The sequence below is a fragment of the Hyalella azteca genome, unplaced genomic scaffold (genome assembly GCF_000764305.2).
Source record: "Hyalella azteca isolate HAZT.00-mixed unplaced genomic scaffold, Hazt_2.0.2 contig6498, whole genome shotgun sequence".
Taxonomy (NCBI): Eukaryota; Metazoa; Arthropoda; class Malacostraca; order Amphipoda; family Hyalellidae; genus Hyalella; species Hyalella azteca.
Window position 1 is genome coordinate 409,580 of NW_025936659.1, and position 23,337 is coordinate 432,916.

At 41.2% G+C, this 23,337-nt stretch overlaps 1 protein-coding gene across 4 annotated transcripts in view; it reads right to left on the reverse strand.

The window, feature by feature from the left end:
• Positions 1 to 23,337, reverse strand: part of LOC108675896 — a 56,039-nt gene that overhangs the window by 17,844 nt on the left and 14,858 nt on the right. For 2 of the 4 annotated variants that reach the window (XM_018163947.2, XM_018163949.2), the window contains exons 3-5: positions 11,269 to 11,771; positions 7,373 to 10,833; positions 6,934 to 7,069 (exon numbers count right to left, since the gene is read on the reverse strand). In XM_018163947.2, the coding sequence (XP_018019436.1) occupies positions 6,934 to 7,069; positions 7,373 to 10,833; positions 11,269 to 11,771 (4,100 nt within the window). Of the gene's footprint in view, positions 1 to 6,933; positions 7,070 to 7,372; positions 10,834 to 11,268; positions 11,772 to 14,091; positions 15,364 to 22,141; positions 22,192 to 23,337 lie in introns of those variants that run through there. The other 2 variants (XM_018163948.1, XM_018163946.2) reach the window with 2 other exon arrangements.

The window sequence follows — 23,337 nt, forward strand, 5'->3', positions numbered from 1 at the left end:
ATCTAATGGCCGTTCCATTGACGCTACTCAACGAGCATTCCGTACTTTGAATGCGCCTCATCGCTTTGAGAGGTGACCTTTTTTGACCGTCCCGATCCCCCGATTTGACTCCGCGTGATTTCCTTTATGGGGTTATCTTAAATCAATTGTTTACAATGACTGTCCAAGGACCCTACCTACCTCATTCAAAGAACAACATACGCCAAGTCATCGCAAACATACCCGTCAATATGCTTCAGCGAGTTGAACGGAACTTCGAAATCGACTAACTGAATGCATTGGCAAGAGACGCCGTCATTTATCCGATGTCATCTTTAAAACTAAATGACTAAAAAATCCAGGCAATGCCATTTTAAATAAAATTCACATTGTAATGATATCTTTACTATTTTTTTATAGAGTTTTCAAATCAAGAAACTTACGTGAATCACCCTGTATTTTAAATGGAACAAATACGCCATGGAGAAGTCGCAAATAGTATGAGAGATATACTACAAAGAGAAAGACTTACATCGAACACAGAAACTATAATAATTTTATGGGATGACAGTTGCAATATGCAGAATATTTGCCATGTCATCGCATTGCAATGTATCACGGTGACGGTTACATATCGAGCATTACAGGTTCCTGACAAACTTGGAATCATAACCTTTATGACCCGCATTTCAGGGAAATGTGCACAGTAAAATGAGACAACACTTTCGTCGGCACCAGCATAATTATTACGAAATTTTGGTTATTACTATTGACAATGCCTACTGCGTACATTACCTAAATATATAAGCAATGGATAGAAGAGCATGTATCTTCATTAGTGCTAGTATATCTGGGATTATGTGATCAACGAACGAATTATGCGTGATCTGGGAAACACCAACGCGGATTGAGATATTATACCATTTGTATTGAACGTAATTTCTCACTTTCGTGACAGGCATTTAATGCACATGCATGCGACGAAACCTGAGGTAGCAACTTTAATGCTTTGGTGGAGGTAGATGACGAGGCTAACATGGAATATTTAAAAGCGTGACTACACGACAAAGCCGAGCAGCTAGAAGCCTCTGTTTACAATGCGTGCCATGCGTAAAGGCACTGTCTGGCTTTCATAAAGAGAAGGTAAGAAGCAGCGATGTAGCTGAGCATGCGGCAATCGCTTACATTAATGCCTTCAATCTCACGGACTTCGCTGACGTTACCTGACATTTATCCTCTGAATAATGAACGCTAATAACTTTCAAAATATTAAGCGCGATTTTCGAAATAATCGATGGTAAATCGTACCATAGATTCATCAAAATCATAAGTCGAGACTAACAGACACTACTTACAATGAATCTTAAACATTATAATGTTATGCAGTAGGTATACTATCTGAGAATGATTCTACCGTATCATAGAAGGGCAAGAAATGAAGTTCACTGCTCATTTACAGACTTCATATTTAAATTCGAAAACTTTTATGAAGTTTACTGTTTATCACCGTTCACACATGTTTCATCCAGCCCGTATTAAAAACAGAACCGATTAAAATCAATTACAATCCAAAGTTCCACTTCCCAGCGCTAAACTAATTATGATTAAAACAGGAACAAAATCAGCACTCTAGCATGTCTGGTTGATCCCGATCAAGTAGGACGCTCTTTTTTACTTCAAATAAGAAATTAATTAGATTGCCACGATAATTATCACTTCCGCAAGCACCTGAGTACAAGTATACTGACTCATATCAGTAACGAGAAAAATCAGTTCCTGAGAACGTAAGTGACGTCCACGTACGCGCTCAGCTTCATGAATTAATTCTCAGCAAATCTCAAAGACAAGAACCGATTAAGACACTCGTTCATGAAGTAATACGCAACTTCCAAGAAGACAGCGTCACTGCGCGGCTATTTTCAAACATAGGTTAAAACTATGCGGGATCACCTGTATTTATCGAGAATTCGAACGAATCAGTTTAGGCTAAATCAAGTTCAAACACTTGGAAGTTTCAAACTTTTCCCAGAGATTAATGATAGTAAATTATTTAAAATATCAATTAAGATCACGCTTTGAGGTAACAATTCAAACAAAGAAAAATTTGACATTCGAATAGCGAAAAAAACCGTTTTCAGCGCAGTGCAATCTATGTTTCAATTGAAGATACACTGAAAATCCGACTCTAGAAAATTATAGCTTCGCTCGTATAGGCTATAGACATAAGCTACAGCAAGAGGGAGGGAAATAATGGCCGTACAATTACTGAATTTACCGTTGAGGCGGATCAGTGAAGGGTAGCACCGCGACGGCAAAGAACAAAACAGAACATAATACAACAATGGTACTGCAATAGGCTCATACAGTAACAGAAGTAGCAGCCGTCGAATTTCTGGCAGTAAGGAGCAACTGCAGAAAGATTTAGAACAACGCAGCCAAGATGGCAAGGAAAAATTTACTGTGAAGAAAAGGGTTGCTCGAGGCTCAAGCCCTGAATTAGCAGTTTTTGACAGCATTTCATCTATGCACATCAGCGAAGAGGTTGTTACTTGTAGGTTGAGAAAAGACGATAGCTTAAAAATTGAACAGAACGATGTGAAAAAAACCAGATCGTTAAGAGCGAACGAGGATAACTGAGCGTTTCATTTGACTCTGAAAGGCTTATCATGGCGATTAAAAAAACTGAAATCAAAAACCTTATTTCTTGAATACTAATTCCTCGACCATCATAAGAAAAAGGAACTATGGCTCGAAATCAATTCATAAAAAAAACACGGATACAAGAGGTTGAATGAATAAATTACCATCCACTAATGTAAAGTCATACGTGCAGTGTCGGTGGCTTCTATTAGACCAACGGTCGGCCACCAACTACATAGAGAAGTTGGCTGTTCAATAGTGTTCGAGATCATGAACGCACGCACGCGCATCTACAAGTTTACGATAACTGTAAGACAAGCATACAGAGCAGCTAGAACGTGCAGAGCGTGCGCGCTACTCGTAACGCGAAATATTTACTGACCGCAGCGCATCAACGTTTAAAAAAATATAACTAAAAAAACTACACCTCTATACTATAGGGTATAGGTAGCAGTGAGTGACAGAGAGCGCATTTTCTCGTCGACGAAAGCTTGAGGTCACGGACAGACGGACGGACAGACAGACAGACGAACATGGCGAGCACAATAGTGCATTTTTTTCATAAATGAGAAAATGCGCTAAAAAGAATCACCAATCACCAAGTGAGACGAACAGCTCTGACTCACAAATAGTTGATATCGTGCAAAAGTCTGCAGGTGTTCAAATTATTGACAACTTCATGGCAACAACTATCAATAAGTATAAATGTCCATCAGGGACTAGTATATCAAACGTGCATGGTTTGGGTCGCAGCATTTGCCTTATATAACCTACCAGTTTCAAGTACTCTACTTTCATGGCTCTGAAATTAAATTCTCCAAAATACGCACGTACGCTGATAAAGTGCCCAGATGCGCTGATGAATTGCACCACGTTGCTAGAAAATACGAGCTAAATTAACTGACCATAACTTTTTATCACAGATGTATTCTATATACAATATTTATACGTTCAATAGTAAGTTTTCATACAACAATTGTATTCTAACGCGATGGTTGCAAACGTGACGTAGGAATGCAGCAACACATGTACGAGTACTACAGGAAACGTCGAGGAATAGAGACTTCAAGGGCGAGTGAAGTTTTGTGCTGCGATGCTCAGTGTGGACTCGAGCGTCTCGATACTTGGCATAGATACGCTGCTATCTTCACAGTAATTGTCCCAAGAATGTGAACAAATTGATCGGCATATCCATTTGTCATGGATATGCTAGACCAAATAAACGCCACTATCAGGCAAAGCCAAATCGCTGAGAAACTACCGCATCGCCTTCAGTCTTTTGAAGCAAATTCCGAGTCGTGGATGTTATCATCTACAGATAGGTTGGAATCGTATAACAAGTTCATTATACAAAAATTCATTAGTAGTTATCGGAAGCCAGTATACGAAAGCAACGAGTAGTTCTGGCATGAATTAGGCAAGAGAGTTGCGGAGGAAATGTCGCGTAAACGGGCCAGCCTCCAGCCTACCCATGCAGCCGTTCATTCGAGAGTTGACCGACCACTAAAAATTGCCAACACATCACGCAAGTCTATCATCAAACAGAAAGTTGGACGTAAAAAAGTGAAGGCACTTGGGAGAAGGCCAACCCAATTACTCGCAACTTCCGTAATCGTAAGGAGCTCAGTTAGGCAGCCTATTCATCTCATTGGGCTACTTTCAGGTGTCTTTCAGTTGACGCGCGAGATGACTGCAAAAAAACATAACTTGATATCTATGAAAATATTCGGTTTTCAGAAACATGAAAAACCTCAATGTGAGCAATAAAACAACAGTTGCCATTAAGCCTCTGCATTATAATAGCAGATAAAACAATATCCCGGCATAAAGAAGAGCTTCAAAGTCAAACTTCTTCTAGCACCATTGAACTGACAGTCGTTGAGGAAATTCCAGAAATGCGCGGTGGTAGGGGGCATGCAATTGAAGGCGCTCGGGACAACGGGATGTGGCTTCGCGGTAGGCAGTTCCTCGCACTCGCACGCACCAAGCGTAGCCTCAATTATAATTGACTTGTACTAGGTATAGATAAATTTCAATTATTATCAAACAGGCGAATCAAAATAATGTGTTACTAATTAAAATCCTCTTCAAAATTCATTTTAAAATTGAATGAGCAGAATTATAGGAGCATAATCAAGACGAATTGCGTTGCATTGCATCGTATGTTCTAACAATCACAACACCTGAGGCGTTCCTGGAAGACCGAGCGTAATTTTTTAGAGCACAGAACTATCGTTTTCGTTCCAAAATTTCAAACGTTCGTTAACACATTAAACTTGATGAAAACCGACAATTTTAGTAAACAACGAAGATAGCCGGAGAATAAGCATTTCTTTCGCTGAAAACAGACCAAAAGTGTCGTTTTTTAATTCGACGTTTATCAAAGCTCACAGAATGTTAATATTGTTTTAGAACATGGTATTTTGTGTCCCTCGCACGGTTCCACAACAGAATAGCAAATACTAGGCTTAGGCTAGCATGAAGAAGCCTGCGATACAGTCAACACGGCCACCAACAAGATTACGAAATTGTAAAAGCTTACTAGCGTCAACCAGTGTAAATATTACCAGCTTGAAATTTCAAAACGAAGCTTAACTCGAAAATTATAAAATAAGTTGAGGCCCTATATCACTTCCTTCACAACACTTTCTTAGCAATAAACCTGCATTTTATCACTTCATAAACAACGCACTAGTTCACTAGACAGAACACAAAATATTATATGAACGGAGTCAGCTTGCGACATGGAGCTCTGCTGGAAGCCAACTGACTGGCGGCTGGCCTCAACCGCGAGCAGTAGCGGGGCTACACCATCACCTGCGCGACACATCGTCACCACTACACTGAACTGAACTGCTATGCGGTGCACTCACTGCATCACAGCACGACACATAGAATGGTGCTGGCACACCTGCACCAGGTGAGCATGTCGGGTCAAAGCGACTCATTACAACAAAGCGAATACGCAGCTGTGAACGTGCGTCATCGCCAATACAGCACATACCTCAGCTACTCTTTTCAGCAGAACTGCATTCAAAAGAGAAGTCGCTTCATTTTCTGCTTTTATTGTGGTAGCTTTATGTTATTATTTCTTGGTAGCTTTATTTTTGCTAACTTGTAAGTTGAAAACACACAAAGAAAATTAACAAGCAAAATAAAATATTCTCCAATCAGTTAATGGACTGAAAGCATTTGACTCGAGATGCTTAGATTTTTATTCCAGCAGATATTACTTGCCAGAAAGTTATTGTCAACTAAATAAATGCAAACGTCATAAATAGCTTTTTCGTATAGAATAAGACGTGCTAGGCTGGTACTGCGGCGAAATATGAAGCCAAAGCGGCATTTGTATAACACCACACTTCGTGACGTGCAAATGAACCAAGACGACGAATTACAAAAAAAAAAAACACAAGCAAGCGCATCATTAGGTTCGGATAACAGATCGCAATAGAATAGCTGGATATTTAAAAAAAATGTGCCACTCACACAACGAGTGCGATCGACGTACATAAGCTACAAACAAAGAAGTTTGCCCAGCAACGAGAAAATAGAGCTTGACACAGCACATGACGAGACCCAACAGAAAATAGCGTTGCAAGCGGACTAGACGGCGAATCTTACAGTTTCCCACGGTCGAGATCTCTCAGCATCCTCGCAATAAATCACACGCCTCAAATTAGTAGCCACGACTCTTCGGTCGTCAGCTATCGCGGTACAGAATGGTAGTTTGTATCAACGCTCTAATCTATACTTCTAACATGAACTTAACTCCAAAAAATATAACTCAGTACTCATTGCAGTGAGTGACAGAGAGCGCATTTTCTCGTCGACGAAAACGTGAAATCACGGACGGACGGACGGACAAACAGACAGACGGACGGACATGACGAGCACAATAGTGCATTTTTTCCATAAATGAGAAAATTTGCTAAAAAGGATGAAACTAAATCGATAAGAGATGTCACATTGAATCACGTTCCACAATCGATTAAGCAATAAGTCAAAACGTGAACTGTAGCACGCGATTTTTCCTATATGTAATAGCTTGAAATGTGAACGAAAATAAAAGAGAAAGAAAATCGGGAAGAAGTAAAAAAAGTGAGGACACCAATCGATGAAACGGCAGAAATTTAAGAATAGAACGTTCAACACTTAAAAGGAATTATTTATCAAGGAACAATAACGCTCGGGGTAAATACTAACAAATTTGTCAGTGATGTCAACCAACTCACGTTTTTCTGAAGACACGAGAATACCCATGAATTCTGGCTGAATAAAATGGCTGAATAAAATAACACTGGAAGTTCCTACCTGTTAGCGAAGTCTTCGGCCTCGAAGTCGAGCATGAAGTCATCAGGATCAAGACTTGATGCCAAGGTGCACACGCTTTCCGGACGTCCTCTCGGTCCCGGACACGACGAATCGTCTGCGTCAGACAACGCTCGACCTGACAAATGGTACAAGCAACACGCGCAGTTAGCTTTGTTACACATAACGTGAAATTTCATGTACATAAACCATAAAATACTTATCTCAATTCCCGAAGAATACAACGATATGATACAACAGACATTACTTAAACCAGAAATGTGCCATGTAGGAAATACGGTAGCTGAAGAAAACTCGCAAGCAGTTGAAAATGCGTAGGCAGGAGCCGCCGCAAATTGTAAATACGTCATAAAAATACACATACTGTTAATTTTAAAAGGTTTTCACACTTTTTGTGGTTCAAGAACTGGCGAGAACTCACCGATCCTTCGTATAGCGTGACATGGCGACGGCGCATCCAAATCATCTCCCGAGATTCCTTCATCGCTTGTCGCCGAGGCCATCAGGTCCTCTCTACCACCGTCCGACGGTCCTTTCTGATCCAGCGGGGTACTGCTTGCCGTGTCCTTCGTCCGCGAAGATTTAATTCTCTCAGCACTGAAGTCGCTCCTGCTCAGCGCGGTACACTGACGAGAGCTGATGAAGTCTCTGGACCGACGGAGGGACGTATTTTCAAGCAGATAACCGAGCTCTGAACGCTCAGCACAAGCGTCGTCGCCTCCAACGAACGTCAAGTCTGGCTGGTCGCTGATCTCATCGTCGATGAGGAAGTCTTGGTCGATATCCACACCTGAAGAGTTGGCACCGATGGAGTATGAGTCATGGGAATGTTTTGTTTGAAGGTTAGGAGTTGCGCATTCAAATGAAGCGCTGTCGTTGCTCGTGCACATCACCGTTGCCGAACCATCATCATCGACAGTTAAGGTTCTTTCTGAGGTTACATTTTGATCGTTATTTCCAGAAGTAGAGGCGAGAACTGGAGTTGCTTCATCACAATATGAGACTGGGCTCAGTTTACTGAGTGATAAATTGGAATGTTTTCCTTCAACATCGTCGTCTAGTAAAATAGATTTCTCGGGAGTCGACTCGTTTTCATTTGCATGCTTTTGTGTGATAGAAGTCGTGGTTTCTTGGTCCTTGTGCTGTATTGTAAAATTATTAAGAATATCAACAATTTCCAGTTTAGAATTCATAAGATTGTTCATGAAATTTTTCATTTCGTCCGAGTTGGAAGCTTTTCCTGCGTCCGGCTTGTCTGCATCTCGACTATCAGACTCAACGTTATTGAACGAGGGGGCAGTAAAGCTATAGAAGGTGCTTGGGTCATTGGTGTATGAGGGGTCATGAGAAGTTATAGACGAAGTCATACTTGCACTGGCTGAAACTTCCATGCTCTCAGACATGACCGTGTTGGTGAGGGACTCGACAAGTAAGGACCTTTCCAGAGACGAGACTAAATCATCTTCATGGAGCGATGTAGAACGTTCACTGCTGACAGAAGATGAGCCATTTTTAGCTCGACCAGTCACCGTATTTTCAGATTTGTTTGCAAAGTTTTCTAGCTGTCCATCTTTTTCAGGCTCAATATTGCCAATACATGACTCGATGAGCGCTCGCTCCTCAGATGAATGGCTACCGAGAACTTCAGATCCAATTTCATGTGACTGAAGATCCTGCATCTGCTGGCGTAAGTCTTGAGTGGCGTCGCCTTCTCCCCTAGGGTCCTGGTACGAGACAAAGTTACAAACAGTTTGGTCATCAAGGCCTTCACTGGGTGTGTCCAATACTTCGAAAGAAGTTTCTGAGCCCGGAGAGGAAACCTTATTGTCCACTTTGCTGTGGGCGCTGGGAGAGTCTAAGCTCAGAACGCTGAGTTTTGAGTTGCTGATATCACGATCATTCTCCAAAATGGGGCTTTCTAATACATGAACAGTCGGTGCATTTGACTTGTGATTCAATTTTACGCTAAATTCAATATCTCTGAGATCATTTGAAGATCGACATTCGATGTCATCACATGCAGCGGAATCTTTCCCTTGCTGTACTGTTGATGATACCATCAGAAGATCTTCAGTGGAATTCTTCCTGTTAGTAACCCTTTCACCAGCAGCCGAATCAGATGAGTTGCTTAGATACGTTTGACCTTCAGTGTATTCAAGCCGCTTCAAGATAGGCTTACTGATCTCCACAACCTCATTTGACACGGGAGTTACCAGAATGGGATTTTTCACAAGCGAGGTTGGACGAATGTAAGAAAATTTGTTGACCGAGGAGAAATTTCCTTGATGTTTGTTGTCATAAAGCACAGGAGCAAACCAACCAGGATCTGAGGGCGATTTGCCTAATTTGGTTCGAGGGCGGTGGATCCCTGTTGTAGGTTCAATGGTTTCTGATCTTCGGACGATGCGACTCCTTTCATACTCAGCAAACTTTTGACGCGCAATGCCAAAGCTGAGGTGCGTATCAGGTACAATCGGAGAGGTATAAGATGAATCATTTTTAATGCTAGGATTACCAGAGGCAGCAGGATTTTCGTGAGACGTTTCGTTCTTGGGGAATATTGTACGTAACTTGGTGGCAGGTTTCAAAAGACTTCCAGTTTGTAATTTTGAAGCTTTACCCATGCTGTTCTTTTTCTCTCTAAGCCATTTATCAGACTCGTCAATGAGTGAAGATTTCATCGTGTCATCTGGAGACGGAGTCAGCTGCACACATTCGCTGGCAGGGACAACAAAATCCACACGGCCATTCAACGATGATGTCTTCGTGTTATGATCAGAACTCTTAAGCTGAGACTGAAGTGCGGCGATAACTTCTGTGGACCGACACACGCTGGTGACAGGATGATTTATTATCTGATTAGAACATTCATGAGTTTTGCCATCGATTACTTTCAACTTTTCTCCTTCTGTGGACGACCCCAGGCCTGAGTCAGCAGTTGCAAGAGATTTGTGCGAGGTGATTGCCGTCTCTTCAACGGGCGAAGGGGTTGTAGATGAAGGCTTGGGAATCGAGCCGCTTGTAATAGCCTTGAATGTAACAGGACAAGAAGAGAGATTCTGAGAAATTTTTTGAATGCAAGCAGGTTGCGGTAAATAAGAACTAACATCAACTTTTTGATTGGAATCATTGTGGCCATAAGAAGCAGGGGTCTTCGTATTTTTAGTAACGCAAGTCACGTTATTATTCTTGTGCGAGGCCAATTTTTCCGTTTTACCAGGTTGACTAGAAAGTTGTGACTTGACGGCAGGAGACTGCAATAGAGGCAGTACGTGGCTTTGAGCCTTGAGCTTCGCAGTGACGGCTTTAGTAGCAGAAGTGACTCCAGATGAAGCTTGGCTGATGCTCGCCGGAGATTTGGGCGAACTGGAGCAATGAAGGAGTACATCTTCACAATTCGAGTTATTCAGAGGCGATGAGTTCACTGACAAGGTGTTCTTGAGATTCTTCGCGTGGACCACATTGCAGTCAGAAATGACGAAATTAGTCAAGATCTCCTCATTAACATTGTTTTGCTGCTCGTCTTCAAATTCGAGCAGGTTGGAGTTGGAGTCTGAGACGGTAGTATTAGCGTCGCTCAAGATGGAGTTGACGCTCTCGGTGCTGTCCCCGGACCGCACGCTGGTATCATGGAAGCCGAAGCGAGTTAGGGGCTTCACCGATCGTTTGTTTGCAGGTGCGTCGGACGGGGTGACGGTAGCGGTGCGACCACCACTTCGGTGGGGCGTAGTGCCTCGACTTAAGCGATTAGAGACAAGGTCTTCATCTTTAATAGTCTTGCTGTGGCCGTCTTTGGTGAAGGCTTTCGAGGCGGTGGCAGAAACTCTCGGCGTCGTAGAGAAGCGCGGTAAGCTTGATGATAGCTTGCTATTCCCGTCACCTCTGAAATAATGAAGACTTTTATATTGAAGTGAAATGAAAAGTAACATTTAAATTCTAAATTAATAATAATAAAACCAAAATTAAAAAGAAACTAGCTTCCGTTAACTGAATAAAAAAAATATCAAACAGTTGTTGCGCCAATTCAGTTAATAATTTTTAATAAAATTTCACCGAAATAATAACCCCGGCATCTATCACTAGTTAATATTTTGTTTAGACAATGAATTTTAAGTAGGAAAATCCTGAGCACTGCAACATATCGAATAGGATTTAAGAAAAGATCGCGATTTATTCGAAAAAATACGATATTCTAAATATCAACGAATATTGTAAAAACATATACACGACAAGGACAAGTCACTGATATCGACTAAACAACCCTCACATGAGATAAGTGGTAACTTAAACCCAAATACGTCCACATTATATCAGTACCGTTTATTTGCGCCAAAAGATGACCGCCAACTGCCATCGCGCAATTCTGAGGACGCAGTGAAGCTCCTGCCAGAAGCGCTCCGACCTCTCACTCGCTCCGCCACGTCAAGCTTGAGGGGACTTTTCTTGGCGCCATTAGGCTCATGTGGTCCCGTTTTTCTCAATTTCTCGGCAGGTTGGTAAGTCGTGGTGCCGGGCTTACGTCCCGCTTCACTGAGCCTCTTCGCTGCATCGCTTGTGAACTTACGAGTATCTGCGCTCGGTATTTTACTCTCAACCGCGGGTTTGTGCGCCTCACCAACAGACTTCCTGGCTTCTCCAGCAGGCTTGCGTACAGGAAGGGCTGACGACGCGGGTGACGAAAGGACGGGACTTGAGTTACTGACGCTGGACGTGGTGGCGTCGTTGACGAGGTTTTCGCCGTTCACAGAAGAAGGATTCGTGATGGAGTCCTGGACCGACGCAGGGCTTGTTTTCGCCCCACCCTTGCCTCCTTTTGTGCCCTGGGAAACGTAAAAATCTATCAGAGGAGCAGTTAAAAAATTTAATCTAATTACGCAAGCAATAAAAAAGTGACAAATTTTTAAACACAGTTTAAATAAATCTTTACAGATCTGCGGGATTATTTCCTAGTGACAGTTAATCAATTCAACTTGATCTGATCGTTACCCTAGATAAATTCATCATAAGATCTCAACAAGAACAAACATAATTTGTTCCGTGCATGTTGAAGAGTTATTAGAGGAAAACCAACAACTATCTTTGCTACTTGATGCACACGTTAGATGATGTAGATAAGAATGGTACAGTTAGCAATACAATTTGAAATACCAAAATTACAAAACCACCCCACGAGGAAAGCAGCTCGAGTGAAGTCATTGAAGCTAAATTTAGGACAAAAATCTTGCCGACTGATGAGTGGGTGTAGAAATTGCTACGTTAAGAGAGCTAAGAAAACAAGGTTGAGACCCACAAAGGAGGTTACGCTAATAATAGTCACGAGGCGACTGCGTAGCTCAGTTAAAGATAAAATGCCACGGCCCAGATGGCATGCATGGCGCGACCGCAATGTTCGTAGGCATAGGCCGTGAACACGAGTAAGGAATAACCCAAATTCCTTTAATCTCTACGATGTCGTAAATACATGAAAAACAAAGTGATATTGATATCCCGTTTTTCAGCGCAAATCACGATCTACGGTCAACAAATTAGTCCGTGCCAGCGATACTCACACTAAATTTCAGTAGACGCGTTTAAAGGTCTGGGTTCAGATGTAGGGCAATGCTCTCGTAATTAAGATGGCATACAGAAAAAATATAACTCAGTACTCACTGCAGTGAGTGACGGACATGACGAGCAAAATAGGGCATTCTTTCCATAAATGAGAAAATGCGCTAAAAAGGACTTTGACGCGGGTTGAATACTCATAAAGAGGGGAACGCTGAGTTGAAAATAACGTGACATGATCTACAGTGAGGTGACGCGCACTGAAGCAATGTGACGTACATTGACCCAATGTGACGCACATTGACCCAATGTTACGCACACTGACGCAATGTGACGCACATTGACCCAATGTTACGCACACTGACGCAATGTGACGCACATTGACCCAATGTTACGCACACTGACCCAATGTAACGCACACTGACGCAATGTGACGCACATTGACGCAATGTGACGCACATTGACCCAATGTGACGCACACTGACGCAATGTGACGCACATTGGCCCAATGTTACGCACACTGACGCAATGTGACACACATTGGCCCAATGTTACGCACACTGACGCAATGTGACACACATTGGCCCAATGGACGCACATTGGCCCAATGTTACGCACACTGACGCAATGTGACACACATTGGCCCAATGTTACGCACACTGACGCAATGTGACACACATTGGCCCAATGTTACGCACACTGACGCAATGTGACGCACATTGGCCCAATGTTACGCACACTGACGCAATGTGCCGCACATTGACCCAATGTTACGCATACTGACGCAATGTGACATGTTCTGAAGTAACATGACGTGCTCTGAAGTAATGTGAGGTGCTCTGTAGTAACATGACATGCTCTGAAGCAGACGTCGCGCTTTGCAGTGACGCGGCGCGCTATAAGGAATGAAACGACGCGCTCAAAATTGAGGCGACACGCCAAGGAATGAGGCGACCACGGATGAGTTGAGGCCGACAGAAGCACGCGCAGCGGCACACATTAGCTTCATGGCAGAGAGCTTATGGGGAGCTGGCTCAAGCCTTGGCTCAAGTTCAAAATACCTTCGATCAACAGTGCGGAAGTAGTGCAGGTAAAAATACTTGCTTATGCTCCATGTTAGTAACCAATAGATCGTAAGAACATCATTTGGTGGGCATAAACAAACCAAAAAGTTTATTATGCCTGAGAAGCGTTGAAGATATACGGCTCACTCATGCGCAATGAACTAACAGCGGTGACAACATTTGGTGGCATTTATTAGTTGATTTATGAAGAGCAGCTGGGGATGTTCATCTTGGGCGAGGTGAGTAAACGATTGAGGAAGTGCGAGAAACCATTTATAACAACTCACTGTTGGTATCACACGTATTTTGATTAATTCCGCTCTGATGTGTCGTTCCATTTGAATACTAGTCTCAGTTTCTATCAACATTACAATGGAAATTCTGCTTAGGATTTTTTTACAGGCGGATTAATCTTAAGGAACTCGTTCAAACCAGGCTCGTTTGTCTGACCAGCAAAGGGGAATAATTGGCGCATGCAAGCGTGAAATCCGTTAGAACTCTTTATGGTTACGCGAAAAAACACACAGCAAACCTCTCCATCGTCAGGGAAGACCTCTCGAAGTTGTCGCAGCTCCATTGCTCCTGTCGAACTTTGCACGAACTCGTCGCATCTCAAACTCGATGAAACAAGTCTTTCAAGTAAGTGTTCATCATACAGCGATTCAAAATAAGTCTTATTTTTCTGAGTACCATTTGTTCCAGTATCACAGTCCGATGGATGTTGAGAAAACTTGTTTCCAGAGAAGAACCGGCCATGCCTCATACGCCTGTCGGATCGTTGTTCATCGCGTACCTTGTAGTTCGGTTTTGATCGTTTATTTGCCATGAGCGGAGAGGTGGGCTTGTTTAGACTGGCACGCTCTTGGCCATCGTTTGCAAACTGGTCTCTTCGATATGATTTATTTTGACAGGTGAGAGCTCCGCAGACGCTAAGTGGTAACAGCTGGTTCTTCAAGTTCCGGCTAACAACAGCGCTATCATGATACACAGAAGACGAGCAGCTAACCTGAACATTCTCATCCTTCTTCAAACAAGTTTTATGAACGTAAACTTCCTCTCGCAAGTTTGACGCTTCGCTGACAAAAAATGTGTCCGACCGAGGCAAAACTGAAGAAGGGCTCGAAGAAGGGCACGGTTGAACAGGCTTCGCTAAGTAGGAATCACTGCATTGTGATGGACAATTTTTCATTTGATTTCTTGGACTAAACTTGAGAACGTAAGATGAAATAATTTCGCAAACGTGTTTGTTGTGTGGAGATGAATTTAGGTGATGTTGGTAAGGAATTTTCTTTGATGTTTCAGCGGGACAAGTATTCGGCGCTGAGAAGTAATCGTATGCAAGAGGCGGGTCAAAGACCGAGGTATGTTTGAACGCAGCATCACTGGTCAAGCCGGTGCTGCTCAGCTGATTTCTATTGCCACTTAGTTCCATGCTGTTATCAGAGGCACACCCTCTCGTGATCGATGAGAACATTGGAAATGCAGATGATGGGACACCCAAGTCTCTTGAAGAACCGGTTTGACTAGATGGTGATCTTGATATTAAAAATCCTGGTCGACCTCTGGGAGCTTTACTGTAACATTTATTCGTCCCTCCCGATATAGGGGACGTACTTAGAACTGGTAGGTATGGAGCTGCTGAGCGAGAAGACAGCTTGGCATTGAAACACACTCTCGACTTCGGCTTGCTATGATGCCGAGGCAGGGGATGCGTAAGATTTGAATGTGCAGATGAAGAATTTCGGCCGAACGAGTGTTTATCGTTGTGACCAACATAACCAAAACTACTTGAATGGGGAAATGAATCCAACGAAACAGTTTGAGCTAACCTTACATCTCGCAGGGAGGGTCCAACGAGAAATTCGCTCGATTGCAAGTCGTTTTCTCCACTCGCCCGCGGCGAGCAAAAAATTCTAGATTGCTTGCTGCAGTAAGCGCGTTTCTGGTTTTCATAATAATAATGGTCCTCAGGAGTATTTTTTTCGTGAATATTTTTAGTCAATTTGGAATGTTCTTGAAGAGGTTCCAAGCGGGTGGCTTTCTGCTTTAATGATATTTGACGACCTCCTCGAGCGATACTCATCGAAGAGCCTTTGCTACTAGTGCGAAGATAATTTTGTTCATCAACACAAGACTGTGTCTTCACTGTTGTGGATACGGGCACAACGCGCTCACGCGGGCTATAATGCAACTTGCATGACACTTTATTACGACCATCAGAACTATCGAAATTTTGTGTACATTCCTCAACAGTAGGAGTAAGTAAACGAGAAGCGTAAGCTCCTGAGAAAGAAGCGCAACATGAAGTAGGCATAGCGAAGGCAGTTACACCAGGCTTTATATTCGTTGCATCAGATGAGACCTGAGGACTATTTTCCCCATTGCTAAACACAGAGCAAAGCGGCTTAGCCAGTCTCGCATAAGGAGCTGATCGGATGTTCTGGGTGGATTTAACACCGCTTCCAGAAAATTGAGCTGCCGGACGCGCCGCTATCTTTCCATTTCCAGATGAATTGACATTCAGAACTCTACTTTCCTCGCTGTGTTGACGATACGTAGGAGATGAGCGACCTTTAAAACCAGGTGTGTGCAGACTGTCGCGCTGCGCTTGCTCCTTGAGGGCGCTCCACGACAGGATGTGAGGGTAGGCGCAGGCTTTGCTTTTACGACATTGAGGGATAACTTCCCTCGAGGGCGCGGCAATTTGATGCACCATTGTGCTTGTGCAACAAAAATACGAAGAGGAGCTTTTGTTTGTTCAAATTTGTCAATGGCTTTTTATGTGCTACTGTAAGTTATTTCTTGATATTAGTTTATGGGCGATTTTCGATTAAAAACCGGCAACTAAATATCAAATTTTTAGAATGCTCCAAGCTGGCACGTGCATTAATTACCGGAAATAAATATAACTAGAATACCAAATCACAACTCTGTAGAAGAGGCGAGAGAATGAGTTTTCATTTTTGTTGAAATTATTAGTAACATTGAACTTATTAAACTCAATATTCAACAGTAATATTATCTATGCATATTTGAAGAATTTTCACAAGCGTGCCACAACATTCCACATAAACCAGAAATATAAAGCACAAAAGTGTAGCAAAATACAAACTTAGGGATACTTCTTCTCAAATATTTGAACTGAATAATAACAATATGCACACATGATCGAAATTGCGATGAGAAAAGACCTAGATGAAGTAAAACGAAGATGATGAACATGTCACACACACATGCACAATAAGAAAACATAGGAGATCATGATTGTGTTGACTTAAGTTCAAAATAAACGGCAAAGAAGGCAATGGCCGTCCTCATCAGTTCGTAGCTCATGACACTGACAGATTAGCACGCCTTCAAGACACGCCTTATACAGAGAAACTATTAAAAACTAAGATTTCGCCATAAATAACAAAATAATTTCTGCAGTTGTATGAACTAATCATCGGATAAAATGTATCAACATCCCCGTATAGTCAGTGTCTAAAATTGTGTCTAAAATTGTAGCAAGTAATTCTAAAAAATTACAGTAAAAAATAACGAAAAGCAAAGCAATAGCTGGGTAGAGTTTTTTGCCAAACAAGAAGCCCGAGTTAGGCTCGCGCGCGCGTCAGGGAAGTGTTGGCATGTGGAGAGCGCAGCAACAGCTCAAGCAGAGTATATAGGCCCGCTGAGGTCAGCGGCTGGCGATACCGGCACGGCTTACGTAGCTGCTTTACTTAAACCTCACGTCTGAACACGAGCTCTGAATGACTCATACTGCGCTCGACTGCTAACATCAAACGTAAAATACTTTTTTAATGAAAGACTCGCGATGATGGATGCAGAATCGACATTCTCACGTTTAATTCAATGAACTACCTATACGCACACAAACAAAATACTTGACACGCGTGCGACCAGGAGAAAATGAGGACTTAGGTAAAAAAAATAACGGTTAAATTGAAAATCGCGTAACATTCTGAACAGAACATGAGTCGATCGATTAAGAGCAACCAAAGAGCGAAATTAACTTACTGTACGGTGCATAAGCATCCGACGAACAATAAGCAACTAATAAAGTGGAGGAAAGACCAATTTACATAGTCTGTGGTGAAAATACTCGTACCTTCATCATGAAAAAATAACTCAACTTTGGGATGGTTTTTACGACGCAAGGGTCGCCTACACACATACTTAGAAGGGAGTAATGCGAGAGCCCCGGTCCCTGAGTGTCAACATCGAGCCTCGCTCGCCACGTGCCTGTGTGGGCAAAAGAACCCACAACATCCTACGTTTTAAAAAGTCTAACCTCTCTAAAAATCATCGTAAGATATTAACTATATTACGTCCAATAAACGACAAATGAATATTTACGAATGATAAATCATCAGGTCAAATATCAAGTAAGTGTAGAGTCAAAAAGAGCGCGCTATAACATTGCTGATAGAAAGAAATAACAAAACCAGAAATACTCTAATACTAACTCGTCCGCAACATACGGAAAGCCAGCAGAATGTTTCTTAAAAAACAAAGCACGCGATTTCGAAGAGAATGAAGAGAGCTGTAATGCGACTTGACAGCGACAACGTACAGCCATTCCGAGCACTTGTCAAAAAATATCCAACACGAAGTGTGGTTCTTGAAGAACGCAGTGAGGACTCCTAATGTGCTCTAGAGGAGCAGACGCTTATATACCACATTAAGAAACATTCTTGTCAATGAAGATAATTAATACGAGCGAATTGTACGCATATTAATATTTTAGGAGTAAATTTTTACTGTAAACAGTAAAGAAGTACATTTTAAACATAATTTATTAACAGGGAACATCGTAAATAACTTTCAGCCATAACATATGAACATTTTCCGATGGAATCATGAATGAGATAAAATTGGAAATTGTCAATAGCTTCACAAATGTTTTGTGCAGTTTAGCACGGGGATGGAATTATTGCCAAAACTATCAGTCCGTAAGACTCGGTAATCCCATAAGAAGCACACAAGCCTAATGAGCTAAATTGACTCGGCAATAAATCGAAACCGCAAGAAAAGGCATGAGCCTAAGTAACTGATGTAAACGTGGGAGGTCGCTCTGCACGAAATGGTTGCCCTCATCAAGGTTTCATTGATGTCTTGACGTTCAGACCATCACGAAATCTTCCTTTAGAAGCTTACACTCGAAAATACTTTACCATAACCGTACTGACCAGCAACGATAAAACCTTTTCAGGGTTGACCCTCTCAATGTGAATGAAAATTTCTTCCGTCATTAGACCATATATTATGGGTTCTGAGAAATTTCAACATATGTGCATCATCTTTCCCAGAAAACACGTTTCTGGTAGCAATTGAATGTTGACGATGATCGATTTTAGAAACCAGATTCATAATATGTATTGACTACTAAAAACAATAACGATATGATATTAAAATAGGACAGCAAATAATTATCAAATTGTTTTAAACATGAATATTCATGTCATGCAGCCGGATGCAGGTAATCTTATACGAGAAAAAATGATTGCATTAATCGCTTGTAACTAATATAAAATAACGCATCCAACAAATAACCACGGACAGGAATCAGTGAGTAGCAAAGAAATTGAGAGGTTGTGATAAAAAATTCTGCTAAAAAAAGGAAATCCAAAGAGACAAACTATGCATTCCTATTCAAATCAGAGTTTTATCAGAGAAAAAAAAGAAAGAACAGGACGCGAGACCGTCCTTGAACTCGTCCAACAGTATTTTGCATAAGTAGGAAACTCAAATGCTCGAAAATTCGAGTTTCTCGAATTTTCGAGAAACTCAAAAGACTAAGCAATAACTGCTCAAAATACAGGTCAGACAATAACGCAAACAAATCTGACACCAAAGTGCACCGCTGCTTTTTCTTATCAGTAAGCATATCATGAGGATATAAGATATGCGAGGGAAACCTGAGTAAAGAAATATTCTTTATTCGGTTCTGTCGTGAAACAAATGAAGCATAAGGCCTTGTGTATGACCTTGCAAAATTCAAGATTACGGTATCAAGATCGTCTAAAAACATCTCCAACTAAAAATCCTTGTTCCCGAAGAGCGCACATACCAATAAGTGATTCAATCTTAGAAATTCACTTGGGATTATGTAAAACAAAAATAAGGGTGATGATAAGTACCAATAAATATGACGATGAATATGAAAGCAAATCATGACCAAGTATCAACATATTTTCAGCACTCTCTCAGACAATGATAAAAAAATAATGGGAAAATATCAGCGGTGATATAGAATTAAATATTAATTAGATTAGATTAAACAACTCTTCGCGGGCATCTCAATTTTCATGTCTTTTCACTGTAGATCAGAAGCCGTCGATTCAATCGTTCTTCGTTAATTAATTGCTGCTTAATTGAAAAATATCGATTTTGTAGGCAAATATATTTGACTCTCATCATAAAAAAAATAAGTGTAACGGCGAGGAAACACCATATAATGAAATTATTTTCGTTTTCAGAGGCATGTCAAGTCCACAGGATAAATTCCGATTTACACGAGTTACCCAAACAAGAACCGGTTTCAGATAGCAATACCAAGCGTCTCAGGCTAGCACAGACCAACAGAGTGACACCACATCTTCTGACCAAGGCACACGAGAGACTGAGAGCAGGCACCCCTGTACTCAACAATGATTGGTTCATATCGACCAAGGGGTTGAAGTACTGAAGTACATACCCACCAAGGGGTTGAAGTACTGAATGAACCGAAGTCGTCACATTTTCTTTTCCCGAGACGAGGATACCGTGGGATCGAATGTTACGTCTCATGGATCTTTGAGTCGTAGCGTGCGTCGTTTCTCACGAATTCCATAGAATTGTCGCATTATTTTATGATCTCAATAAAGAAATTTCTCATCCCTAGTATATTAGATTATACCAACAAGCAGAGCAGAATGAAAGTAGAGTGAAATTAAAGCGATATTTTCTAGTTATTCAGGTTTTCAAAACCGCTAATAAAATATTAACTATCGTACAATTGTACAAGCAGCTTGCACTTCCAGATAGTCTACGAAATAAAAACCAGACATGTAGAAATTAGCCATCGGAAAGTAACCTAAAATCTAGAATATACGAACAGACTATAAAGTATATATACATACAAGACAAAGCGTTCACAAAATATATTTTTCCGACTCTATTTTCGAAGTTCTACCTATTTAATTATTTTTTCACAGTACTATATAGGTACCTATTTTAACGTCGCTAGTTTCACATTTACATACAAGACCGATTTTTTATTAAAAATAATATTAATTACCAGTGATAATTCTCACTTGCATTTGCAATAGTTAATAAAGGTATATAATAGAAGATATATAATTATTCCTATAAACATTCCGAAAAGGCCTAAACATGGCAGCAACTAGACCAAGGCTTGTGTAAAGTTGCATGTAAAATTTCAGTCGAGTTTCATACAACGAAGTCTAAGTTCTTTGAGTACAATGAATAATAAAGGACAAATCAACTATGAGGACGTGTGCAGTCGCATCATTCAAGTTTTAGTAGGCAGTGCGAACAAATAAGAGCGACAAGGCGCAATAACAGTTTATAGTAACGCGAAATAATGATGTTTAAGCAGAAATAATTAGAGACCTTCAAAAAGTATCGCGGAAGAGGGAGTGCCGGTAATGGACTAGCTCAGCGAGAAGTTGCGTCGGCGGTACAGTGAATGGATCTCAGTGTTGGCGGAGCTGAGATTTCCCAGACGTCGTCATTGAGGGAAGACGGCGCTTAATTTTCATAACAGGCACGTCTGTCAAGCACATTAGAGGAGATTTCTTCTACTGCACGCTAGCCAGTTTGCACTGCCAGATCATTGCAATGTAGCACGTAGGTAATGAAACGGGAAATGCTAGCTATAATAAAAGCCAAATTGATAGTTAGCGATAAAGCACAAAGACGGCAAGAGATCGCTCTCATAATTAGGCGTTACGAAATGAAAAAAAAAATAAGGAAATCATTCGTTTGAGTCGTCGATGTATTAATGAGCGAGTGTCATTCGTAGCACTCAGCCAGTCACAATCGCTCTTTTCCATGCGGCTCGTTTGGATAAATCTTAGAACAAAAGTAGCAGTGTGCAGCTTCAGATTCAATGATTAGTGCTTAAATCACAGAACATGTCGTCTGGAGGCACAGCGAAGGCAAGAGAAAGACATCGTATTACCTTCTAGACCTGTTACGGAACAATAATGGTCAACTCTATAGATGAGTATAGATCCTCAGTTTTTAAGTTTTTGTCTCCTAAATCCATCAGGTAAGCCTAATTCTGATTCCAATTTAAAATTGGAAAAAGTGAGAAAATGAATGCGATGTGATCATCGCAGCATCGCAGAATATGAACGTATTTCTCGCGGTATAAGGCTTCGCTCGAGCTGGTGATCAAGCAGCGTAGCAGACGACAATTGTCAGAATGAATGAGAATTAATTAATTAAATTTCAGAAACAAATTTTTCTTACATGAAAGCTCATGAATTATACTAATCTGAAACATGTAAACTTTCAAAAATATAATATTTACAGTTGATCATAACGTTTCCAGCGAGCAGGTGTGAGCAACTCACCTTTCCGAAGCACGTACACCAACTCATCTGTGTTTCTATATGCTCACTCTCACGTTGAATGTTTAAAATGCGCATTAAACATGAGGTATATCCTGTAAATATACACCTATAAAATAAACGTGAAGAAATGAGCACATCTCTTATCTCGGAAGTTCAAATTTCTCAATGCAATGACCGGAAATGCTTGAACCAACGAGAATCAAGAGGAAATTGGTTTAATTTCGAATAATACTGATATTCGTCTGAAAATAAGCAAAAAGGAAAATAATAAAATTCAAACGAAACTTACTGATATGGTGTTGGAGCGTCACACATATAAAGAAACTATGCTCACCCAAAAAACCAACGCAAACGGATGAAACGGTTACAAAAATCTTAGTAAATTCATGTCTGAGACGCCAATTGAATATAATTCTAGACACATATTGATGAGCTGGCACGCATAGTACAACTTTTCAATATTGTTTCAGTTCACATGAGCGACGGTCGCACACGCCGTCTCATTACTGTCTTAAAGGTGTCAGCATTTTCTGCATGAGATGCCACGTCGCATGAATTTCTGTCTGTTTTGTTAGCTGTCACACGGCAGAATTAATTACCATTTCAGTAACATGAGCTTTCGCACTAAACGAATGCAAAAAAAAATCCATTGTTGTTTAACTCGGTCTCAGGAATCTTAAAATTTATTAAAACCATAAAAATTGAAGTAATAGTGACTGTAAGAAATTTGGGCACTATACTCAGTTGTTCATGGAGGAACGCACTTGGCTAGTGGAAAGTTGAAAAGAGCACAACAGCTGTGATGATAGAGTATGTGAAGGGGAAAAACCGTAAAAATTGAAGTAATCGTGATTGTAAGAAATTTGTGCACTATAGGTACTCAGTTGTTCTTGAAGGAACGCACTTGGCTAGTGGAAAGTTGAAAAGAGCACAACAGCTGTGATGATAGAGTATGTGAAGGGGAAGAGGCCAGCGGTGCAGTGGTCACACTTCCCTCGAGGCGAAGAAGAGTTATTTGTGGCGAGTGACATACATGGTCAGGCGATGTTTCGAACTTCAGGAGAAATGCTCGTATAGCCACAAGTTCTTAAGCAGCTCACGCTAAACATGAACATTAGGTTAGGTTAAGGTTAAGTTTACTTCAGCCATGCGTTCTAAAGTGTTAATTTAATATAATAGTTCCCATGTTTAAATAT